General features: G+C 33.4%; 2 protein-coding genes across 2 annotated transcripts; one reads left to right on the plus strand and one right to left on the minus strand.

Moving 5' to 3' along the window:
• The first annotated feature begins 2,970 nt into the window (after nucleotides 1–2,970).
• On the plus strand, nucleotides 2,971–3,930 carry LOC101992165 (olfactory receptor Olfr180). Its single transcript, XM_005345270.3, has one exon. The coding sequence runs from the start codon at nucleotides 2,971–2,973 to the stop codon at nucleotides 3,928–3,930; it is 960 nt and encodes a 319-aa protein (XP_005345327.1).
• Nucleotides 3,931–8,331: 4,401 nt separating this feature from the next.
• LOC101997022 (olfactory receptor 187-like) lies at nucleotides 8,332–9,262 on the minus strand. Its single transcript, XM_005345278.2, is given in 2 exon segments — nucleotides 8,332–8,364; nucleotides 8,366–9,262. Coding segments are annotated over 2 exon segments (930 nt in total).
• Between the last annotated feature and the right edge of the window lie 13,016 nt (nucleotides 9,263–22,278).

The following is a 22,278-nucleotide window of genomic DNA, read 5'->3' on the forward strand; positions in this document are numbered from 1 at the left end:
GAACCAGCTTTTTGTTTTATTGATTCTTTGGATTGTTACACAGATAAACCTTGATGTTTTACAGAACAACGACAAAAATATAATCTATTTAAAAGGGGAATCAGACATCTTATGAAAATTAAAAGTATTTAGAAATATGAAGACTTTTAGAAAGACATTTAAGAATAAACATTGTCATTTGAAATCTAATGCAAGAAACAGAAATGGTGACTATATTCCTTAAGGTGGATACTTAAAATTGAGTGATAAGAAACAATGTCATAAATACTTTAAAATTTCCTGCCTATGAAACTATTAGGAAACTAAGAGAAAGAGAAAGATGAGAGTGGAAGGTTCACTAAAATTTTAACACATGATAATGGCACTAATTACATTAATTCTAGTAATACTTTTATAGATGTAAATTTATGTTGCGGGAGCTCCTTCTGCTCAGCCAATAGCCACTGAGAAACCAGCCCATTGGGGCGTGGTCTCTCTCCCTTTAAAAAAGTGGCCACTTCCCTCTGCTCACTCTCTGGCTTCCTGCTCAGCTTCCAGCGACTAGGCTCCCTTCCTGGTTGCGCAGAGGGCTGTTGTCTGGGACTGTGATCTGTAAGTTTTCCCCCCTTAAATAAATAACCATTCTATTAATCATAATTCCAAACTGGTGTGGGATTGTTCGTGACTTACGCCTTCACATTTATCTCTACCTCATGGAGTTGAATGTAGGAACACAGCCTTGCACATACCAACTTTACATAAATTCTGTTTCTCAACCCATAAATATTGCCAAACAAAACCAAAACATAGTTGCATACAAAAACAGATCTATAAAATGTGGTCAAGCTCACTGTAGATTAGGAATGAAAAGAATTTGGTTCCAGTTGATTGCACAACATTTTGTGGTATTATTCAGAAATCCAAATTTCTTTTCAAATTCCTTTGTTCCCAAATGATCCTTACTGTTTCTCTGTTCAATAAAATTTCCATTAAGCAAGATCAATGAGGCACAAGAAATCAAATATGTGAACAATAAAAATGATGTTAAAGCCAAATTTAGTGGTGGCTATTAGATTTAACTTCAAAATCTCATCTCTTTTATCTTTAATTAATACATTTGGTTTAATTGTGTTTGAAGGAATATCCTCTCAGATTAAGTCTCTGTAGAAATACCTAATGTCAATGCCAAGAAACTCCCTTTAGAATTGTCACTGACCTATCAATGGAAGGAGTGTCCCAGATTCTCATAAATATCCCCCAATGCTTTTAGGCCTCTGGAACTATCAGGGGAATGTATTTGACTATATAGCGTAAAGGGCAGTGAGCTCACAGTATGTGGATGGCTTTCAAATTTGTTTTTGAAAATGGAGACACAAATCTAAAATGCTTCAGCATTTGTTTTACATTTTATCCATTTATATTTATTTTGTCTCTGAACTGAATGAAGATCTACTGAAAAGATGGAATGAAGCAGTTGGTGGGTTACTCTGTCCATTCTGCTCTCAAAATCACCGTAATCCTGTCAACAAATAAACAGGTACACTACTCAGAACTTTGAAAACTAATTCCAGGAAGGGCAGTACAATTGTGTCCGATTTGGTTTCATACTAAAGAAAGAAAAATGAGTTTTCACATAGTGTGCTTTGGTATAATATTTTTAAAATTGATTTGCATTGTCTATATTTATATACAAATATACCTATTTGATTAGCTCAGTGTATGTTGCTAAAAGTATTTTTTCCAAAAAACCCAGAATTTGAGAGATATTTTGGTGTTATAAATTAAGTTATAAATGACAGTTTATTTTATCTATTTATTTATTATCCATTGATGATACAGCACCAGAAAACCTATTCATGTTATGGGAGTGAAACAGAAAGCAGTTTATTAATTCCTGTAGAGACAATTAAAATTAAAAAAAAACAGTAGTTACAGGGTGATTTTAAAGCAACGCTATTTAAATAACTATTGTACTCTGTTCTTTAAAAAATATCTATTTAAGCTCTACTAAAGCCAAATAATTGTAGTGATTTGTAGGAGCACAAAATGATTACAACAGTAAAAATACATGGTGTTTCTGTATTTGAATATTTCAGTATTATGCCTGACAAACTAAAATCTAATAAATTTGGGTGGTAATTGAGTTTGGAGGAAAAGTATAAATAATCACATAAATATAAAACATTTATTGCACTCAATATAAGAAAAACATTGCTTTATCCTGACAATATTGGTGAGTACACAACAGGTTTTTTTACTTTTACATATCAATGTGTATGATGTCAGTAGACAGAATGTCAGTAAGACTCATAATAATGGACATATGTAAAACACTAGAAACTATACAGAAAATACCAGTATAGAGGAATGTTAGGTGCAATTCTTTGGAAATTTATTAAACAAGAGACAGAGTGGATCCTGAATATCTTGTAATCAGTAGAGAAATAATTTAAGAGAAAAATATAATATTCCACAATCTTAACCAAACTTAAAAGTTTAATTGAAACTTCATTTAAAAAATCCCACAATAATTCTAGTGGGACACAAAAATAATAAAGGAAAATATTTTTCAAACATTAAATTCCATGATGATTTTTATCAATTATTCACTAAAATATTTACTTGGAAATTTATTTTTAAAGATCTCACATAGAGCCTATAGAATTTTCTTTGAAAAGAACACAATAGAGTTCTTTCAATATGGAAAAATAGAAAATCACATAGGCTGAATATGAATTTTAAAAGAGACATATAAGAATGCATGTGAGGCATCTAGGAGTTAAACAGAAATCTCCAAAATTATACTAATATGCACAATCAATGAGTGATTTCTTTTCATACAACTTAACCTACCATGACATATTTCAGGAAACTGCTAAGGTAAATTGAAGATATCCTTACCTGCTCACTGTAACTGCAGAGGGAGACTAACACATATTCTGTCTCTAATATTAATCAAACTTCTTAACAATTTTTATCTCATCAGAAAAAATGAGAATGGATAAGACCAATCACTCTTTAACAACAGAGTTCATCCTGGTGGGATTCTCAGATCACCCAGAGCTGAAAACCTTCCTGTTCCTGGTGTTCTCTGTCATCTATCTGGTCACCATGGTGGGGAATCTTGGGCTAGTGGTCTTGATCTACATGGAACGCCGTCTTCACACACCCATGTACATCTTTCTGGGAAACCTGGCTCTCATGGATTCTTGCTGCTCCTGTGCCATCACTCCCAAGATGCTAGAAAACTTCTTTTCTGTGGACAGAAGGATTTCTCTCTATGAATGTATGGCACAGTTCTATTTTCTCTGTGTTGCTGAAACTGCAGACTGCTTCCTTCTGGCAGCAATGGCCTATGACCGCTATGTGGCCATATGTAACCCTCTGCAGTACCACACCATGATGTCCAAGAAGCTCTCCGTTCAGATGAGTGTAGGCACCTTCATTGCCAGTAATCTGCACTCTATGATTCATGTAGGCTGTCTTTTAAGGTTAACTTTTTGTAAATCAAATCGGATTGATCACTTCTTCTGTGATATTCTTCCACTCTATAGGCTCTCCTGTACAGACCCTTTTATTAATGAACTAATGATATATATTTTTTCAATGCCAATTCAAGTCTTTACCATTGCCACTGTTTTGGTCTCTTATTTCTACATTCTTTTTACTATTTGCAAGATGAAATCCAAGGATGGGAGAGGAAAAGCATTTTCCACTTGTGCATCCCACTTTCTTTCTGTGTCAATATTCTACATCTGTCTTCTCATGTATATTCGACCATTTGAAGAAGGGAATAAAGATATACCAGTGGCTGTATTTTATACAATAATAATTCCTTTGTTAAACCCTTTTATTTACAGCCTGAGAAATAAGGAGGTAATAAATGCTGTTAAGAAAGTTATAAATACTTACAGTACTTTTAAGAAATCTTCCAGGTCTACAGATCACTAGTTGTAACTCATTAAAATAATTTTATAAATATGAAATTTAAAAATAAAAATGTTGCATATATAAAGTATTATTCTTTAAATCATTAGACTGTATTTATTATACAATATATTAATGCAATTCCAAAATAGTTAATTATTCATCTCGATTATATAATATGAATAAGTCAATGTAAATTTAATAACTGTCATATTTACTCTCATTATACTAAGGAGATTGACTTATTGTATTGCTTTAGTAAGTTAATACCACATCATAATTTGATATAAATATTTATGTTTTCAGATGGCTAGTGTATAAAATGATAGCAACAGAATGACAGCAGGCAACTTTAGCAAAATTGGGTTGATTACATTTCTTCAACACACCAGAAAACACAACAAACTGGAAAAGGGATGAAATCATAATCTCTAAAAACCCACTTAAATCAAAATTTGTAATCTGAAATTCTATAGCATCCATAAAGAGCACAACCAACTGTGGGGTTGTTTACAATGGGGACATGGAAGTACAAATACATGAGCTACAGAGGGACATTGGTCATTCAAAGCACCACTGCCTATTATCTGGCTCCCATAGACTAATGACCATGTCATGATACAAGATGCATTTATTCCAGTTTTTAATTTCTTGTAGTATTTAATGGTTTCAACACTGTCAAAAATGTACAGTCTAAAGTCTTTATTGAGACCAAAGGCCATTTCTTAACTATGACCCCTGTAAAATAGAAAGACAAATTGTATACTTCTAATATACATTGTCACAGAATATAAATTCCCATTCCAAAAGGAATGAGTGGAGATATACTGAGGAAATGGCAGGCCAAAGCAAGGTAGAATCGTAGGAGGCCAAGAATAAATTCTTTAGCTCAATGTCTAGTGTCTAATGATTTGGTTTTAAAGGAGTTAGATGGCTCTGACCATCTAGTTTTACAACCTCCAAAAAAGCCTTTTTCTCTTGAACCAATTACACAGTTATCTTTGATAGATTTGTCGTAGCTCAGGATTCTCCAACATCATGAGTCTTAAGTACAACTCAGTCTTCACTTTCACAGCTTCCACTCTGTGACTCCTGGCCTCTCGGAAACTTTTTGGAACAACTCCAGTTCTGTCATATTATCTTTCCTAAAAATATCTCTAATACCTTGGAAGTAGAATGCATGCTCCTCCTTGCAATTTCTGTGCTTCCAAAACCAGAACTATATAGATGACTGTGCCAAATTTGTCTGCCTGCTTGGAATGGAGCCTTGCTCCTTGAATCATATTTTTAAAGTTCTTTCTTTCTAGGAGAAGGAAATCGTCAGGTACTGTTTCAAAATTTGGAAGATTAGGTGGGTAGGATCCATGTAATTTCTTACTGTTTCAATGCACAGCAGGAGATCTCTCATTAATGATAACAATCTTTTAAAAACTACAACAGAAGTGCTCTAATATGTTTGATTATCTGGGCCATACACTCATGGTTAAGATCCTGCTACTGACTAGTACATGCCTTTAATCCCAACACTCAAATGCAGAGGCTGGCAAATCTCTGTGAGATCAAGGCCAGCTTGGTCTAAAGAGTGAGTTCCAGGACAGCTAGAGCTGTAACACAAAGAAACCATTTATTACTTGCAAGTCTAAGTAATAAAAAAGATTCTACTGCTGAAAACACCAGATATTTGAATATGAACATGGAGAAATCAAACTGTTACTCTTCTGCAAGTTTTATCTCTGCTAGATTGCTTTCACAGTGCTGAGAAGTGTGACATATGATACTGTCGTAAAAATGTAATCATGAGTCTTGATCAATTAACCTTTAGGGTTACAATTATAACAAGTGAGTAAAATGTACACACTTGTGCAATGGTGGTGTGAATTACATTTTTATTGTACGTAAGTCACAGTCCATATTTTGAGACTCACTATTCTTATATATTAAGTCCCTATGGATAAACATATGGTAGACCCTATGGGGATAATCTACCACTTTTACAGTCCTAAATATGCATAGTATTAAACTGGGTCCTGCTGATTTATCATTATACCTGTAGATTAGTGAGCTTCCCAATCCTCAACACAGAAACTTATTTTTGTAGTAGCAGGTAACTGAAACAGATCTACAACAGGATAAGGTAAAAAGAATAAGACACTATAGATTTTCCATCCTAAATGGGGAATCTACATCATACCCTGCCTTCCCAGTTCTCAAGGATCATTGCATGAGATGGATGGGGTGGAAAAATTAAAGAGCTAGAGGTGGTGGATGACATCTAGGTAAGAGTACTACCTGAACACAAGGAAGTTGAATATATGTACTCATAGCAGTTTGAAACATCCTTTCCTGGGGTTCTGAAGGTTCTATTGTGGATTACAAGACCTGTTTGTTGTTGGATGTTTTACTACTTTTTATTCTTTCCCCCCTTGGGGGCCTTGTCACCCAGGTCACAAATAAATCACAAGAGCCTTATTTTTTTTTAATAAATGCCTGGCCATAGCTTTTCTTGTAGCTATTCAGCATTTATAAGCATGAGGTCTGCTATCTACCTTTGCCTCTGGTGATTTCTGAACACAAGGAAATCACACATATGAATTCATGCAAGTTTGGATGTTACATTACTGGGCCTATGAGGTTCTATTTTTTTTATCTTTGAGGATTACAGGACCTGCTCTAATCTGTCAGCCTGATTTCCAAATTTAAGACAATAATTATAGTTGCTAAAATATGGTTTTTATTATATAATATTCATGACTGAATATATTTTGAAAGAATCTACATACAATAATTCATATCTAATGTTGAGAGGAACATCATTTTATCAGTTTAAACTGCTTTTGAATGCTATGCAGACTAAAGATGAGTTGACTGGAAACATCTACTCCAAGTCCATAGTCTTTCTGACTTCTTTATATGATTAACAGGAGCAATCCCTCCTTACTTCATTCTGTATATTTTTTTTTGCTTAAAGATTCATTTTAATTGCACAATTTTTTTAAGGTTTCTTGTGTACAGACCACCATGCTTGTATTTCAAAAGACAAAGTGGAATAAAACTTTAAACTGTGATGTGAACAAATTTGAGCCAAAATGAAGTATTATGAAAGGATAATGCGATTCAAGAATAATAAATATGCCTATAGAGAATGTAGCTTGCTATTGTTCTCTGAGATTATACTATCTGCTACAAAAATTCATCAAATTGGTTATTTCTTTTACAATTCTCCAATTTCAGTTGTAAATTTGTCTCTACTTTCCACAAGTGTTAAAACAAAAAGCCCAGGTAAAGCAACTAATAACGAGAAAGGCTTAATGTAGCTCACAATTTAGAGATTTTATTGCTTTACCAGTTGACCCTTTCATTTGAGGCTTGGTGTCAAGGTAAATTACACTGTAGAATAAAACTTCTCATTTCAGGTCTAAAGAACTGAAAGATGAAAGATGATTGGAACAGATTCTGACAATATTTTTCAAATAATGCCTCTATTGACAAAATCTCCCACATAACCCACATGTTAAAGTTTTCCCAACCTGCCAATACCCCCAAATGGCAGAGTCAACTTTTATTATTTATGAAAGAACCTGGAATAATGCCAGGATGAGAAATATGGGATGTGGGAAAATGAATATGTTTAAATATGTCCACAGATATAATCATGTACACAAATGAGATCACATCACTATTAGTTCACACAAATACACAGAAATACATATGCATATCTTTACATTTCTTTGTATATATACATTATGACAGTTAATGTATTTACAATGAAATAATGAATGACATACAAACCTGTTAAAGAATTTTAACTTGCTTTCTGATGTATTAGTTCTATTATACTGAAGATATTACAAGTATTTTTATAATTTAACATTCATTTTAAATATTTTAAGGAAATGGGTGCCCAGACAAGAGTCCATTTCAATGATAGTTCTGGAAAACAGGAATATAATCAGTGTGTAAAAACAGCTGTTTCAAAACAATGAATAACTGTATTTCCTCTGCCAGCAACATAGTATAGAAATGACAGTAGGAAAGTATTTTAAATTCCACTGTTGAATAGATCATGGCCCCAAACAAGCTTGTAATATTAGTGATGTCGGGTGTATAAAAGGGATTGTTGAGAGTAACAGGTAAAAATTCTAGCTCCGTGTTCAGTGAAAGAAACTCTTTCAAGAAGATAACTTGAAAAGTGAATAAGCAGGACACTTGACATCCTCTGCCAATGTACAAGTTTTCATGACTAAATAGAACTAATTATACAATCATGTGCATGCATGACAAACATACCCTACAAAACAACAGCAACAGCAAAATTCTAGGTTAGGTTCATCTTCAAAATATTTTGAACAGTGTAAAAATACTTCCAAATTAAGTCTACACAGTATTTTGATATTTAAATAAGAATACAATAGATAATATTGAGACCTAAGCATTTCTTTTTAAGAATTTTGCCAATGAATTTTTTTACTTGCTTATTTCTCAAACTGTAGATAATTGGATTCAGTACAGGAATTAAGACAGTGTAAAATGCAGAATCTATCATGTCATCGTCATCTGCTTGTGAAGATGAAGGGCGTACATACATGAAAAGAAGAGGGCCATAGTATAAAGACACAGACAAGAGATGGGCTCCACATGTGGAGAAGGCTTTCTTTATGCCTTTGGTAGATTTCTGATTTAAGATTGAAAACAGAATAATAGTGTAAGAGATAAGGATAGTTGAAATAGTGAATACTTGAATTGAGCCAGAGAAAATAAAAAGCATTAGGTAATTGAGAGAAGGATCACTACAGGAAATCTTTAACAGTGGCATAACATCACAATAAAAATGATGTATTATGTTGGAATTACAGAATGTTAGTCTTAGTAAAAAGCCTTCATGAATTAAAGCATGAATAAATCCACCTATAAAGGACAATATTAACAGATATATACAGAGTTTATTTGTCATGATCACTGGGTAGAGTAATGGCTTGCATATGGCTATGTAGCGATCATAGGCCATGACAGCCAAGAGAAAACATTCTGTGGTTGCACTGATTACAAATGAGAAAAACTGTATCATGCATTCTGAAAGAGAAATCAGTTTACTCTTGGCAAAAATATCTATTAGCATCTTTGGTGTCATAGTGGATGATAACCAAGTATCCACAAATGCTAAACTCCCTAGAAATAAATACATGGGGATGTGAAGGCCAGGGTCATTCCAGATGAGAGCAATCAGACCAAGGTTCCCCACAATGATGATGAGATAGATCACCAGGAACAGCAGGAAGAGGGGGATTTCCCACTGTGGCAGATGAGCGAGTCCTGTGAGAAAAAACTGTGTCAGCAATGTTGCATTCCCTGTTCCCATGTCCTCTCTGTTTGTCCCTGAGAATGAGAAATGAATGATGGCTATCACACAGAATTCATAAAAATCAGTGAAGTCAAATTTTGGGTAGTAGAATTTAAAATACAATCATATACATCAGAATGGCCATAATATTTCAATTGATATCACTATATAAGATAACAACTTTTCTTCAGAGTGAAGTTGTTTCAATTCTTTTTCTAATAAAAATGTGAGTATATTAAAATATTCAAGTAAAAGATATCTTTCAATGTGTGAAGAGTGTGGATTTACAAATTGGCTTGGTGTGAATTATTTTTGTGTTACATATTCATAATCAAGGCAAAAGATGTTTTAAGCACCTACATTATACAGGAAATTCAACGAAGGGTTATTATCCATACAAATATTCTAATTTAATAAAGTGAAATCTTACAATATATAGTGACCAAGGAATTTTTTCAAAAGTTATTGTTCAGAAGTAGATAAAAATCAGTGTCTAGTAGGGGTAAACAGGAATTAGTAATATAAAAAAGTCTTAATGATCCAGATGCTCCTGTTTACAACAGATTTTCTAGGAATATTTATTTAAATTGTAGACTATAAGAGTTAGTTATAAGTTGGCAAAGAAGCTTATAAACAAGAATCTAATGGCCAACTTTATAAAGGAACTATTTCTGATGATATTCAATGAAAATGAAGTTATTTAAACATGAGAATGGACATTGTCAATACTAGAAAACTAAGAAGACAGATATATATTGAAAAGGATTTGTAATATTGAGCAACTACAATACAGGGACACATTATAGGTGAACTTAGAATTTATTGAAATTAAAACATCATTTGTTGACTATATGGTATGGTATTTTCAAATGGTATTCTGAAATTAAGATACACAAGTCTTCTGGTCATTATCACTGAACATGAAAAGCACATACTTACTTGTATTGGTCTACTGTCGGCTTAACCCTAACAAGCATGTATGACCACTTAGCTCTCTTGTGTAATGCCCATGTTTTTCCCACTAATTATTCTGATATTCCCAAAATTTCTGTGTTAAATCCAGTCACTTCTAGATTCCACTTTACTTCAAAGTATATTAAAGGAAAGACAAGTAAGGAAACACAAATATAGTTTCAGAAGGCAAAAAAAAATATGATCTTGTGAGTAAATAGCAAGAGTTACCTGAGTGCTGAAATTGAGAAAACTTAAATGCCTGGAGAAAATAGTTTTCTTCATATTACCAAAAAGTAGCAGTAAATGATGAAAAGAAAATGGCCACATAGTAATGTTGTTTGATTTTCTGGAAATATGGGAGATAGTTGATATTCGTTTTGTGTCCTATACTACTGTAGTCTTATACATGCAGTCTACTTAAGGAAAAGGCGTTTTGAAAAGTGAGAGAGGAAGAAAGCACTAAAAATAGAAAAGTTACAATCTTCATTGAATGGGAAATGGCTGTATAAGAAGTAATAAAAGGGAGGAAGCAAGACTGGTAGTGCTTAGGAAAGTATATGGATTTAAGAAGGAAAAGAAATAAAAAGAATAAAGAGGGATCAGCAGAGCACTTTGAAAAACCTAGAATGCCTTTTTCTCTTTAGTATTTGTTACATAAATCCTTCAATACATGGGACTGTTTGGAGAGAGGAAAGGAAGAGAAAATACTTAAATATAATCTTACCAAATAAAAATTAATTAGGAAATAAAAGCTTATTTAAATTTACACTTGAAATATGTGTAGAAGCAGAAGTTGCTCACATTTTGTTTTTGATATTTGTCTTAACTTTATGGATTATTATCTACTGTTGATTTTTAAAAATCATTTTGTTTTTGTAAAAATCAAAATGCAGTTTACAATATAATATGCATTTCTTAAAAGAGATATTAAATTCAATATCATTAATTTCTGTGGTTGATGTATTTAAGCATATATGAACAGTGCCTGTATTTATTACTGTATTTCTATGATGCATATTTGATGTCAAAAAATAGAAAATATTTTAATGCAAATCATATTAGTTTGATTTGAACACACACATTCACATATCTCTCTAACAATCATCTACATTCCATTCCCTTTTGTTTTATATTTGTAGAAAAAAAATTGATGCAGATCAATTTTGTATACAGGTGATATACACCATGCCAATATTTAATTGTGAAGGCAAATTTAATAGGAATAATTTTTCTTCCATAGAGCCCCAAACACACCAAGAAATACAAATTCTTAAATCACTTGAAATGTGGAGATGTAACAAATCTCTAACACAATAAAGAGTAGTGGAAAATATCTTTGACATAACTTAATATGTATTTATTTTTATGTATTTAAGCATATACTATATTTATATCAAGGTATAATACTCAATGAAACAATTTATACAAGCAGCCTATTTTGAATACATTTATAAATAATATAAATTATGAAGATATAAAGAAACAACATAAGTATTATTTTATAAGTAAAAGATATAATTTTAAATCTTTTGCTTCTAAGTAACTAATCTTAAAAGTCTTCTGAAGGAACATGACTAAAGAATATTCTTTTTACTGTCATCAGCAGAAGAATTGCATGTATAAGTATCATTATGGTTTCATATTGAATTTTGAGTGTATTATAATCGATTAAAAATATAGTCTAGTTGTTAAATGCTGGACTCAGAACTAAAATCATTTTTGTAAGGTAAAAAGACTGCATAAAGTGCAACCCACTGTAGTTCCTGATGCCACTACGATGAATAAAGAGGTGTTAGAGAGGTGGGAAAGACCAAAAAACAAAGAGGGTTTTTTCTGAATTTGGTTGGTTGGTTTGGTTTAATTTAGTTTTAAATATTTTGTGGTTTTGCTTTATTTTCTTTTAGGAGATATGCTGCAAGGGTGAATCACAGCTATGGGGGGACTGGGGATTGATTAGAATTGGGGTGCATGATTTGACACTCCCAAAGGGTCAATAAATAAATTACATTTAAAACCATTCTTAAAGATAGCAATTCTAGATTTTTTGCTCATTTATATTTAGTCATGAATTAAAATATAAAAGCAATTATTTGTTGTTGCTTTTTCTTTATATCCAGATGTATAAAATTATTATGAAATAAGATGCTTTCTAAATTTCTGTAGAAAACATGGTGAATACCACAGAACTCATTTGTATCTTACCTATATCAAGAAAAAATTGCAGAGATCCTTAAAAAGCATCAGTCATCTAAATAATAACAAGTACAGCATTACTGGTCAGCAGGACCATGCATGATGATTACAACTTTTTTTTTTATAATAAGTTGTTTGGAAGTTTCATGTCTAAGCACAGCACACTTTGTTTAAATGACCTTTCCTTCAATGCAAGAAACTTTATACCCTGGCCTACCTTTCCAGTGGAGGAAGGGTTGAAGAACTGGAATTCCCACAAAGACTCAGGGTTCACTGGAGGTTAAGAAGAGGTTTCTCTACTGGACAGTAGTCTAAATTGGTTCCATGAGGGCATTGCAAACTTCAAAACCATAAATATTCACTTACTGTTAGGTACTCTGATTTTTACCATAGAGATTATAATATCATACTACTTCCCATCACAGTTTGGCCAAACGATTTTATACTTTAAGGACCCTGAATGGTATACTTCTTCTGAACTCATCAATCATGAATTATTCATGTTGATGATAAAATCTCATTTTCTTAAAAAGTGAGTTGTGATTCCCATGTGACTTTGGAAAATATTTGTAGTTGACAATGGTTTTAAATATATAAAAACCTTAAAAATCATTGAGAATAAAATGTGGTGAGTCTGAGGTGGTTCTGGCCACCTCTTGCCCTTTGCCTTCCTTGCAGTTTTGGTGAACAAACAAGTGCAGTTTGCACTGCAAATGTCATTGTTTTAAGCACATAAAACACGGTTTCAAACATCTGATTCACAATCTAGGTTCCTGTAGGTTATGAATTGCATGTTTTTAATGCACACACAGTGCTTTGTTTTGTTTTGAGTTTGGTTTCTCTTTTGCTTGTATATAAGCAAACTGGTTTAATTACATAAAACTGAAGATGACAAAATTTTTCTTATTGTTGTTTAGCAACAGTATTAAATTAATCTGTATTTTGATAGTATTCTTGTAGAATGAAATTTTTTATTTTAAAAATTTTGTCACTAGCTTGACTTTCCTGAAAACTAATAATTGAACTTTTGCTTGGAATTATGATAGAATTTTCATCACCTTATGTAATGGCTGGAAACATACCTTTGCCTTTTTTGGAATACATGGCTTTGCAAAGTGGCATTCTCAGCATTGAAGTTGATACAATCAAAATAGTAATCAACTCAGAAAAGTGTGGAAGATGATGTGCATTTTACAGTAGTAAATACTTAGCTATGGCTTGATAAATACATAAAACAGCAAGCAGAACCATCTCACCATTAGTGAAATTTGCTTTCCTCTTTAATAATTAATAAAACTACATCAAAGATATGTTTAAAAGCAAATCCGGCTATGGTTCATTTGTAATTGGATGAGAAAACTGGCAGTTAAAGGAAGAAATGAAAATATAAGTACAAGATTGCAGTACAGAGAAGAGTGTATCCAAGGTTCCCAAGCATCAAAGACTGACATCTCAATTCCCTGCAGAACTTGTTAAAATGCAGATGCTGCTTAAGTAGCCATGGGTGGGCTAAGGACACTTTTGGTCTGCCCACTGGCTATCAGTGAAAGAGAAAAATTACCAGAGAAACAAAACATGTAAATGTGGATTTCTTGCAGTGAAAAAACCAGAGAGGAGGAAGATGTAGTCAATGAGGCAGTATATTTGATATAACACAGAACTTGAAGGATGGGTCACAGACTGTACAGTTTCCTAGTTTAGAAGTCTACTCTGGTGGAGGAGTAACTAAATAGTAACAAATTCTGATACTTCTATTTTTCTTTAAATATATTATACTAGTTCTTTGAGAATTTCTTGCAACAGGTTTTGATGATAGTCTTCCCCAAAATCCTTTCAGATTCTTGCTACATTTCTTTACACTTAACTTTATCCAATTTTGTGTCCTTTTTTGTTTGATTTGCATCCTTGAAGTCCAATAAGTGCTGTCCAAATATGTATTTTTGGATATGTAATTCTGATCATGAAATGCCTGTGACGATGAAGGAAGGCTTTGCAGATAGTACAGGTAATAGAATATGGGTGCTCAGTATCTCTATGGATTTTGCTCCTCCTAGAAATGGGAAAAACCATCCAAGTTTACATTACTACAAGCTATGAATAAGTGTTTCTCTTTCCTTGAATCCTCACCAGCATGTACTGCCATTTGTCATATCAGTCTTTGCCATTTTGACTGGTATAAGATAAAAAAATCTCAAAAGTAGTTTTAATTTCCATTTCTATTATTTCTCTGATGGCTAAAGATTTGAACTTTGAAGTGTTCTTTGGCTATTTGTGTTACATCTTTAGAGAATTCTCTGCTTAATTCTGTACTCCATTTTTAAACTGACTTACTTTTTTCTTGGTGATTAGGTGTTTCTTTAAGTTCTTTGTACATTCTAGATACAAACCCACAACCAGAGCTATAATTCAAAAAAAAATCATTTCTGTTTCTGTAAGTTGTCACTTTTTCTGTGTGATGGTACTCATTGTCATGCAGAAGATTTTTAATTTCAAGAGGCCTCATTTATTAATTGTTGGGCTTAGATCCTGTGCTATCAATGTTCTGTTCATAGGATATTTTCCTCTGCCAATAAGTTCAAGCCTATACTATTATTTTTCTTCTATTATAATCTGAGTGTCTGATATTATATGAAGGTTCTGGATCTATTTGGAGTCCAAAGAGTTGTATCTAATTCACTTTCTATCCTAACTTGAATAACCATCCAAAACTATCTTTTTATGTCTCTCAAACTTACACAATTACAGCACTTTTGTGAAATTCTTTTCTGAATCTGTTAACAAGGAGAACTATTAGTATTGCCATCAGGTCTTCAATTCTAATGAAACCTTAGATGGAAATAACAATGCCTGAGTTAACAGGAAGTACAAGCAAGCAACTTCCAAAAAATGTGAATGATGGCAGAAACAGCTGTCTGCCTAAACTGTTACCCTAGATTCCTCTGTAATGTTGGGACATCCATATTTGACCTACAGGCTTAGAATGTCTGAAAGACATTTCTGTGAAGCAGTATGCTTGAAGGACTTTGTTGCCTTGTCTTTTCAAAGTTCAGCAGTAACTTTCTTTTGTGGCCTGCTTGTATAATTTGAACAATAAACTGTCAGCAGTTGAGGCAAAGGAAGTTTCTTACCTGGTAACTAACTTTCACCACAATGAAAATAATCTCCACATGGAGTTTCTTCAATGTCTGTCATCTTTTCTGAAATAGATGGGTGCTGCCAGGAGAAAATATGTCATTATTATTGAAAGGACCCTTGTGTTATTAAAACAGTTTCTGTAGCTCTCTGAAGTGTGTGAAGACCACCTTCCTATCTAAAATATATTTGTTTGTCCTTGAAAACATACTTAGCATGACTACAAGTTTGATTGTAATATGTGACTGACTACTAACCTGAATTTCTATATTATCTTATAGATAGTTTAAAATAATAACTTTCATGGACTCAAAATTTACATTACCTTGTTAAATGAGTTACATAGTTACAACACCTTGGATAAGATTAGAAATGTTTGTACAGTATGTTTTAACAAAAATATCCTCAAATCTGTATCAAGATATAAAAGTCTATATCAATATAACATATTTAAAACTGGTAGTTGTGTTTTTGGTTTAAAAGTAGACTCATTAATCTACCCTTTGTCCTGTCATCTATATCCCCATTTTTTTTCTTTTCAGAATAAGACCTCTGAATCTATTCTTCTTTTTTCAGCTTTATTCTTGGCCATTAACAATAACAGCTTGTAACCAACTCCCCTTAAATGATAATACATATCCATAACCCACCGAAAATGACCTGCCCCGCTGTTTGGGAATGTGGGCATCATGTTCTTAAAATTGCTTCCTTTTGTCTGGGACTGCAGTATATTTAGGGGACCCTGAAAAATGTTGGGATAATTTTCAAGTCCTGGAAGAGCTAGCTGTATCATTTGTTGTCCAGTCTCTGTGCAATGGTAAAGTACAAGGCAATCCCAAATGCTGGCTAGAGTAGTCTGTGAGGTTTGATCATCTCAGTCAGTCACCTTATAGTCTAAAGTCAGTTTTTGGGTGGTGCTTGTCAGCTTAGTAGTGTCATCATATTCCTGTTGGAGTCATCATAGTGGGACCCCATCTTCCTGTTGACGACTTCAAAGGTCACTGTTAGGCATGGTCAAGGTTCACTGCAGAAAATTTCTTGAAGTAGTTAAAGGACCATAATTTGTTATGTACATCCAGAGTACAAAAACTTAATTGCTAGTTACCTATTGGAAACTAAAATTAAAAATTTTGTACAAAAAGCTACATGAAGCTTTTTTCTAGAATTATTTTGTAGTCTATATAGCCATTAATATCATTATAAAAAGTTTAATATATATGTGTACTAACTTTATAAATTAAGAGATAATATTTATACATTAAGAAATGTGTTTAAGGTCTAAATAAAATCAAAAAATTATGAGATTAATAGAAATTGAATAGTCCCGAATTTTGGTTTTTCTTCTGTCCCATATCTAATGGTTCTTCTCATATGAGACAGAGATTTTGAGTTTTGCTTCAAAAACTTGGATTTAGAGAAGGTGAGACTCACACTCCAATTCCAAAATCAGATTTAATTTTTAATTGAACTGGGCAAAGAAAAATCCATTTGCATTATGTGTCTGTAGAGAACAGAAGAAAAAAACAGTTGGAAATATTTATAAAATTTTATCCTGTTGGAGATATGTTGTGCCAACATGATAATTTATTCTTTTTCTTGGGACTTTTTTCTGGATGATTCATTCTTTTTCTTCAGGTAACTCATTTGTTCAGTGGTCTTCAGGTTCTTAGCTGATGTCTTCAATCTCCAGAAGAGACAAAAACAATTCCTATTCCAACTCTAACTTTGGGGAATTTTCCTTTTAGCAAGTTATATCTAATCAAAATAAAAGCACTTGTTTTGTTAATAAACTAGTTTAGATTGAATAGTAATGCTGTTTGGTGAACTATCATCTCTTCAAAGTAAGAGGTTTCTCTTGTTCAGTTCTAATCTTTATCAATTTTGATGGTATCCTAAGCTTTTCTCCTACAAGAGCAAAACACCTTCCAACATAACACATGTCCTGGTTTCCATTCTGAGGTCAACATATCTTTAAAGTATGCAGGCAATAGTTTGTTCCTTTATCCAATGTCTCTCCACAACTGTCAATCCTTTCCTATTAGCATTTAGATAATCCAAGTTAATAAAGTATTATGCAATCTATTTCTGGGGTCCTTATTACTCCTTTCTGTTTACTAGGCATTTTTTTAGAACTCAATTTGATCTTTCTATAACTGCCTGCTTTGTAGGATTGTATGGTATAGCTGTAATATGCTTTATATTGTAATATGCAAAAATGTTACATTTTCATAGAGACATATACTAGAGCATTGTCAATTTTAATTTGTACAGGTAAGCTTATGATGGCCATAACTTCTAACAAATGTGTGATTATAGAATCAGCCTTTTTAGAAGTAGTTGTCCATTGAAATCTTGAGCATGTATCTATGGTATGGTATACATATTTTAATTTTCTAAACTTTGTAAAATGCAACACATCTGTCTGCAAAATTTCATTTCTTTGAGTACCTTTTGGCCTACTTCCTGCAGGTAGTAGTGTCTGGTTGTATAAAGAACAAGTAAGTAGGACATTTTCTTATAATTTTCTTGGCTTGTTGCCACGTGATATAAAAGTGGTTTTTTTGGTAACTGTTGCTAATAATATTATGTTTTAAATGAAATTCTGAAGCCTTCAGCATATTTCCAATTAATAATTGATTTTTCTGCATTATCATTTGCTAAAGAACCTGGCCCACCTGTATGGCATCTGATATGTGTTATACATGTAATGGTTTTACTTTTGATTATTTATTTTAACTGAATAAATAAAAAGTCAACTATGTATCATCTTGTACACATTCAGAAGTTTCAATATGTAAAACAACTATTCCTGCATATTGAAAGTAAATAACTATATTGAGAGGTTCTGGAATCTAATAATACCACAAGACTAGCGTATAGTTTCGACTTTTGAAAAATTGATATTCCCTCTACAATGTAAGGAAGTATCTAGTTAGTTCTCTTTTTTTATTGTTTTTTTTATTGAGAAAGAAAAAATATTTTCCGCCTCCTCCCAGCCTCCCACTCTTCCCCCCCTCCCCCCTCCTCTCCCCCTCCCTCACGAGTCTGAAGAGCAATCGGGGTTCCCTGCCCTGTGGAAAGTCCGAAGTCTTCCCCCCTCCATCCTGGTCTAGGAAGGTGAACATCCAAACTGGCTAGGCCCCACAAAGCCAGAACAAGAAGTAGGATCAAAACCCAGTGCCATTGTCCTTGGCTTCTCAGCAGCCCTCATTGTCCGCCATATTCAGAGAGTCCGGGTTTATCCCCTGCTTTTCGAGTCACAATCCAGCTGGCATTGGTGAGCTCCCAATAGATCAGCCCCACTGTCTCCGTGGGTGGGTGCACCCCTCTTGGTCCTGACTTCCTTGCTCATCTTCTCCCTCCTTCTGTTCCTCATTGGGACTTTGGGAGCTCAGTCCAGTGTTCCAGTGTGGATCCATCGCCAGATGAAGGTTCTATGGTGATATGCAAAATATTCATCAGTATGGCTATAGGATAGGATCATTTCAGGTTCCCTATCTTCAGCTGCCCCAGGAACTAACTCATAATTGGTTTCTAGCCACAAATAAAGGTCAGTGAGTCTATATTTTGATATCCTAAAGAAGCTAAATAAGAAGGTGAACCCAAAGAAAAACGTATAGCTATCCTCCTGGGTAGGGAAAGTAGACAAGATTGCCAGGCAAAAAATCGGGATCTTAAGGGTGGGGTGGGAGGGGGGTAAGGGGAGATGGGGAGAAAAAAGTGAGAAGGGTAGGATGGGGAGAACTTGGGGCAACGGGATGATTGGGATACAAGAAGGTTGGATAGGGGAGCAGGGAAGCACATATCTTAATTAAGGGAACCATCGTAGGGTTGGGAAGAGACTTGGACCTAGAGGGGCCTCCAGGTGCCTAAGGAGAGGTCCCTAGTTAGTTCTCTTTATAAGCTGAAGTCTCTTGGTTTTGGGGATATTTGTGGCTAATCTGATGTGGGATTCCCCTCTGTATGTTGTGAATATGCTTTATTACTATTGGTTCATAAAGAAGCTCCTTTGGGCCAATGGCTTAGCAGAGTAAAACCAGTTGGGAAATCTGAACAAAGATATATAGAGAGAGTAGGAGGAGTCAGAGAGATGCTATGTAGCTTCAAAGAAGACACACCCGCCATAACATTGCTGGTAAACCACAAGCCTTGTGGTAATACAGGGAATAATAAATCTGTTAATTTAAGATGTAAGAGCTATCTAGATACATGGTTAAGCTATTGGTCAAATAGTATTGTAATTAATAGAGTTTCTGTGTGATTATTCAGATCTTGGATGGCTGGGAATGAACAAACATTCTCTGTCTACAGAATTAATTTCTCCAAAAAGGTACTGCAATCTCTTTTCCAATGTTAATTTTCTATAAATGAAGAAATTTCAGCATTAATAAAAGGTATTACAATTTCTGTTGGGTTTATTTCTCCTAATTAATGAAGTTTCAATTTTCCTCTTAGAATCAGCTCAGAAACCATTTCTATGTAGGTAATTATTAGTTTTTTACTCTGTTTAAGTAGTAAAAATATCCATTCTAAGATATTATATTCTCTCTGCATTAAAATTTCTATAGTGGAATGTATAGAAAGCAAAATAACCAGAATACAAAATAGCTCTGGATCCAATGATGTATCTTTGCCAAAGTTACTCAGATTTTAGAGTTTACATATAATTAAATATTACAGAATATCCTAACTGTTTCAATCACAAAGCCACAAACTTCTGTTGTATACTTTCTGGGATTTTCTGTGTATATTGGGGGAAGAGGAGAGATCCCATTTTCAAAAGACTCAGCATTTTGCATTTAACAATTAACCTTTACTTTCACAAATTTAGTGTGTGTAAGCAACCAATGTCTGATTTGCCTTAAGAACTACTTAATGAGTTAGACTCATACCCAACACTACTTGGGTGGTCAAGAATCAAAGAAAAGATAGCCCAGAGACATAGTATAAAGCCAAATACTACATATCAAAACATAATAGTAACAATAATAAAATAATTCTTAATGATATTATGCTGTACCCATATTATTTAGTCTTCATAAGAAAAGATTCCTCCTGCAGCAGATTGGAACACATACAGGGACCAACTGCCAAACATAACACATAGAGACAGACTTGAAACACCCAACCTTAAATGGGTCCAAAAGTATATTTAGGGCAATAACAAAAAGGGTTGGAACCTCTATCATAATTCTAAGCAAAGGTTCATTAAATATTTTTCAGGAGAGTCAAGTTAGTTACAAAGTTTTTAAATTAAAAAAAGGTTTTATTCTAAAAGAGTACAATCAAGAGACCAGTTTGCTATTGCTGCAAAATAACAATAATAGAAATTTATTGTCTTCAGTTTTATGTAATTAAACCAGTTTGCTTATGTAAAAGCAAAAACCAAACCAAAACATTGTGTGTAAAGTAAACAGTGAAATTCATAACCCACAGGAACCTGAATTGTGAATCAGTTGTTTGAAAGACAGTTTTATGTTGCTTAAAACAATGGCATTTGCAGTGCAAACTGAACCTCTGTGTTCACCAAAATTGCAGTGAAGGTCACAGGAAAGAGGATTAAGGACCACCAGAGACACCTCAGATTCACCACATTTTACCCTCAGTGAATTAAAGTTTTATAATTTAGGAAACCATTATTACTACCAAATATTTCCCAAAGCTACAAGGGAATCACAAGTCAGAGTTAAAAAAAATGAGACTTGACCATTGAAATTAACAAAGTCATGTTTGATGAGATCAGAAGAAGAATAACATTAATAGTCCTCAAAGTATAAAATTGTGTATTAGTTTGGTCATAATAATTATATATTATTATTATTTGCCATCATATTTAATAATATTAAATAATATTATTATCTCTATGGCTAAAACTAGAGTTTCTAACAGTAAATGAACACTTACAGTTTTTAAGTCTTCTGTGCCCCATGGAACCAATTTAGGCTACTCCCCAAACCTGTGGTGTCCAGTAGAGAAACCTCTTGTTTTGCCTCTAGTGAACCTCGATTCTCTTGTGCGAATTTCAGTTCTTTAGCCTTTCCTTCTATGGTAAAGGCAGGTCAGGGTATAAAAGGTTCTTTCTTGGAAGGAGAGGTCATATATTCAAAGTTTGCTATGCTTAGATATGAAACGTCCAAACAAATTGTCACGAACAGAATCATCCCTCATGGTCCTGGAGTCTTGCAGTACTCTATTCTTTGTGCTTTAGAGCACTGATTCTTTTTAAGAATCTCTACAAATTTTTCTTGATATAGGTAAGAAAAAAAGGAGTTCTATAGTACCCAACATGCTATCCAAAGAAATTTAAGGATTCCTTTTAATTCATAATAATTTTGTAAAACTGGTATGAATGAAAATATCAATGAAGAATTATCTATATATTTTAATTCATGGTTAAATTTAAGTGGGCAAAATATCTAGAATTGTTATCTTTAAAATATTTTAAATGCAATTTCTTTATTGATTTCTTGGGAATTGTAAATCATGTACCCTGATTCTGATCATTTCCTATTCCCCCATATGTGTCATTCACCCCTGCAGTACCAAACCAAACACCATAACAACCCCCTCCCAGGAAAAAAAAACCTAGTATCTCCTCTACCTTTCCTACCTCTCTAATATCTTCTTATTTGTCTTAATGGCATTGGAAGCTGTGCTGTGTCATGCTGTATATAATTATTTTACTTTAGAATAATGACTTCTAGCTGTGAATCTAGCATTTAACAGCTGGGTTATATTTCTAATCTAGCCTGTAA

Source organism: Microtus ochrogaster, chromosome 2, assembly GCF_000317375.1.
Source record: "Microtus ochrogaster isolate Prairie Vole_2 chromosome 2, MicOch1.0, whole genome shotgun sequence".
NCBI lineage: Eukaryota > Metazoa > Chordata > Mammalia > Rodentia > Cricetidae > Microtus > Microtus ochrogaster.

Bases quoted from the DNA above. Each gene is read 5' to 3' on its own strand.
- LOC101992165 (XM_005345270.3), top strand. From the start codon at position 2,971: ATGAGAATGGATAAGACCAATCACTCTTTAACAACAGAGTTCATCCTG.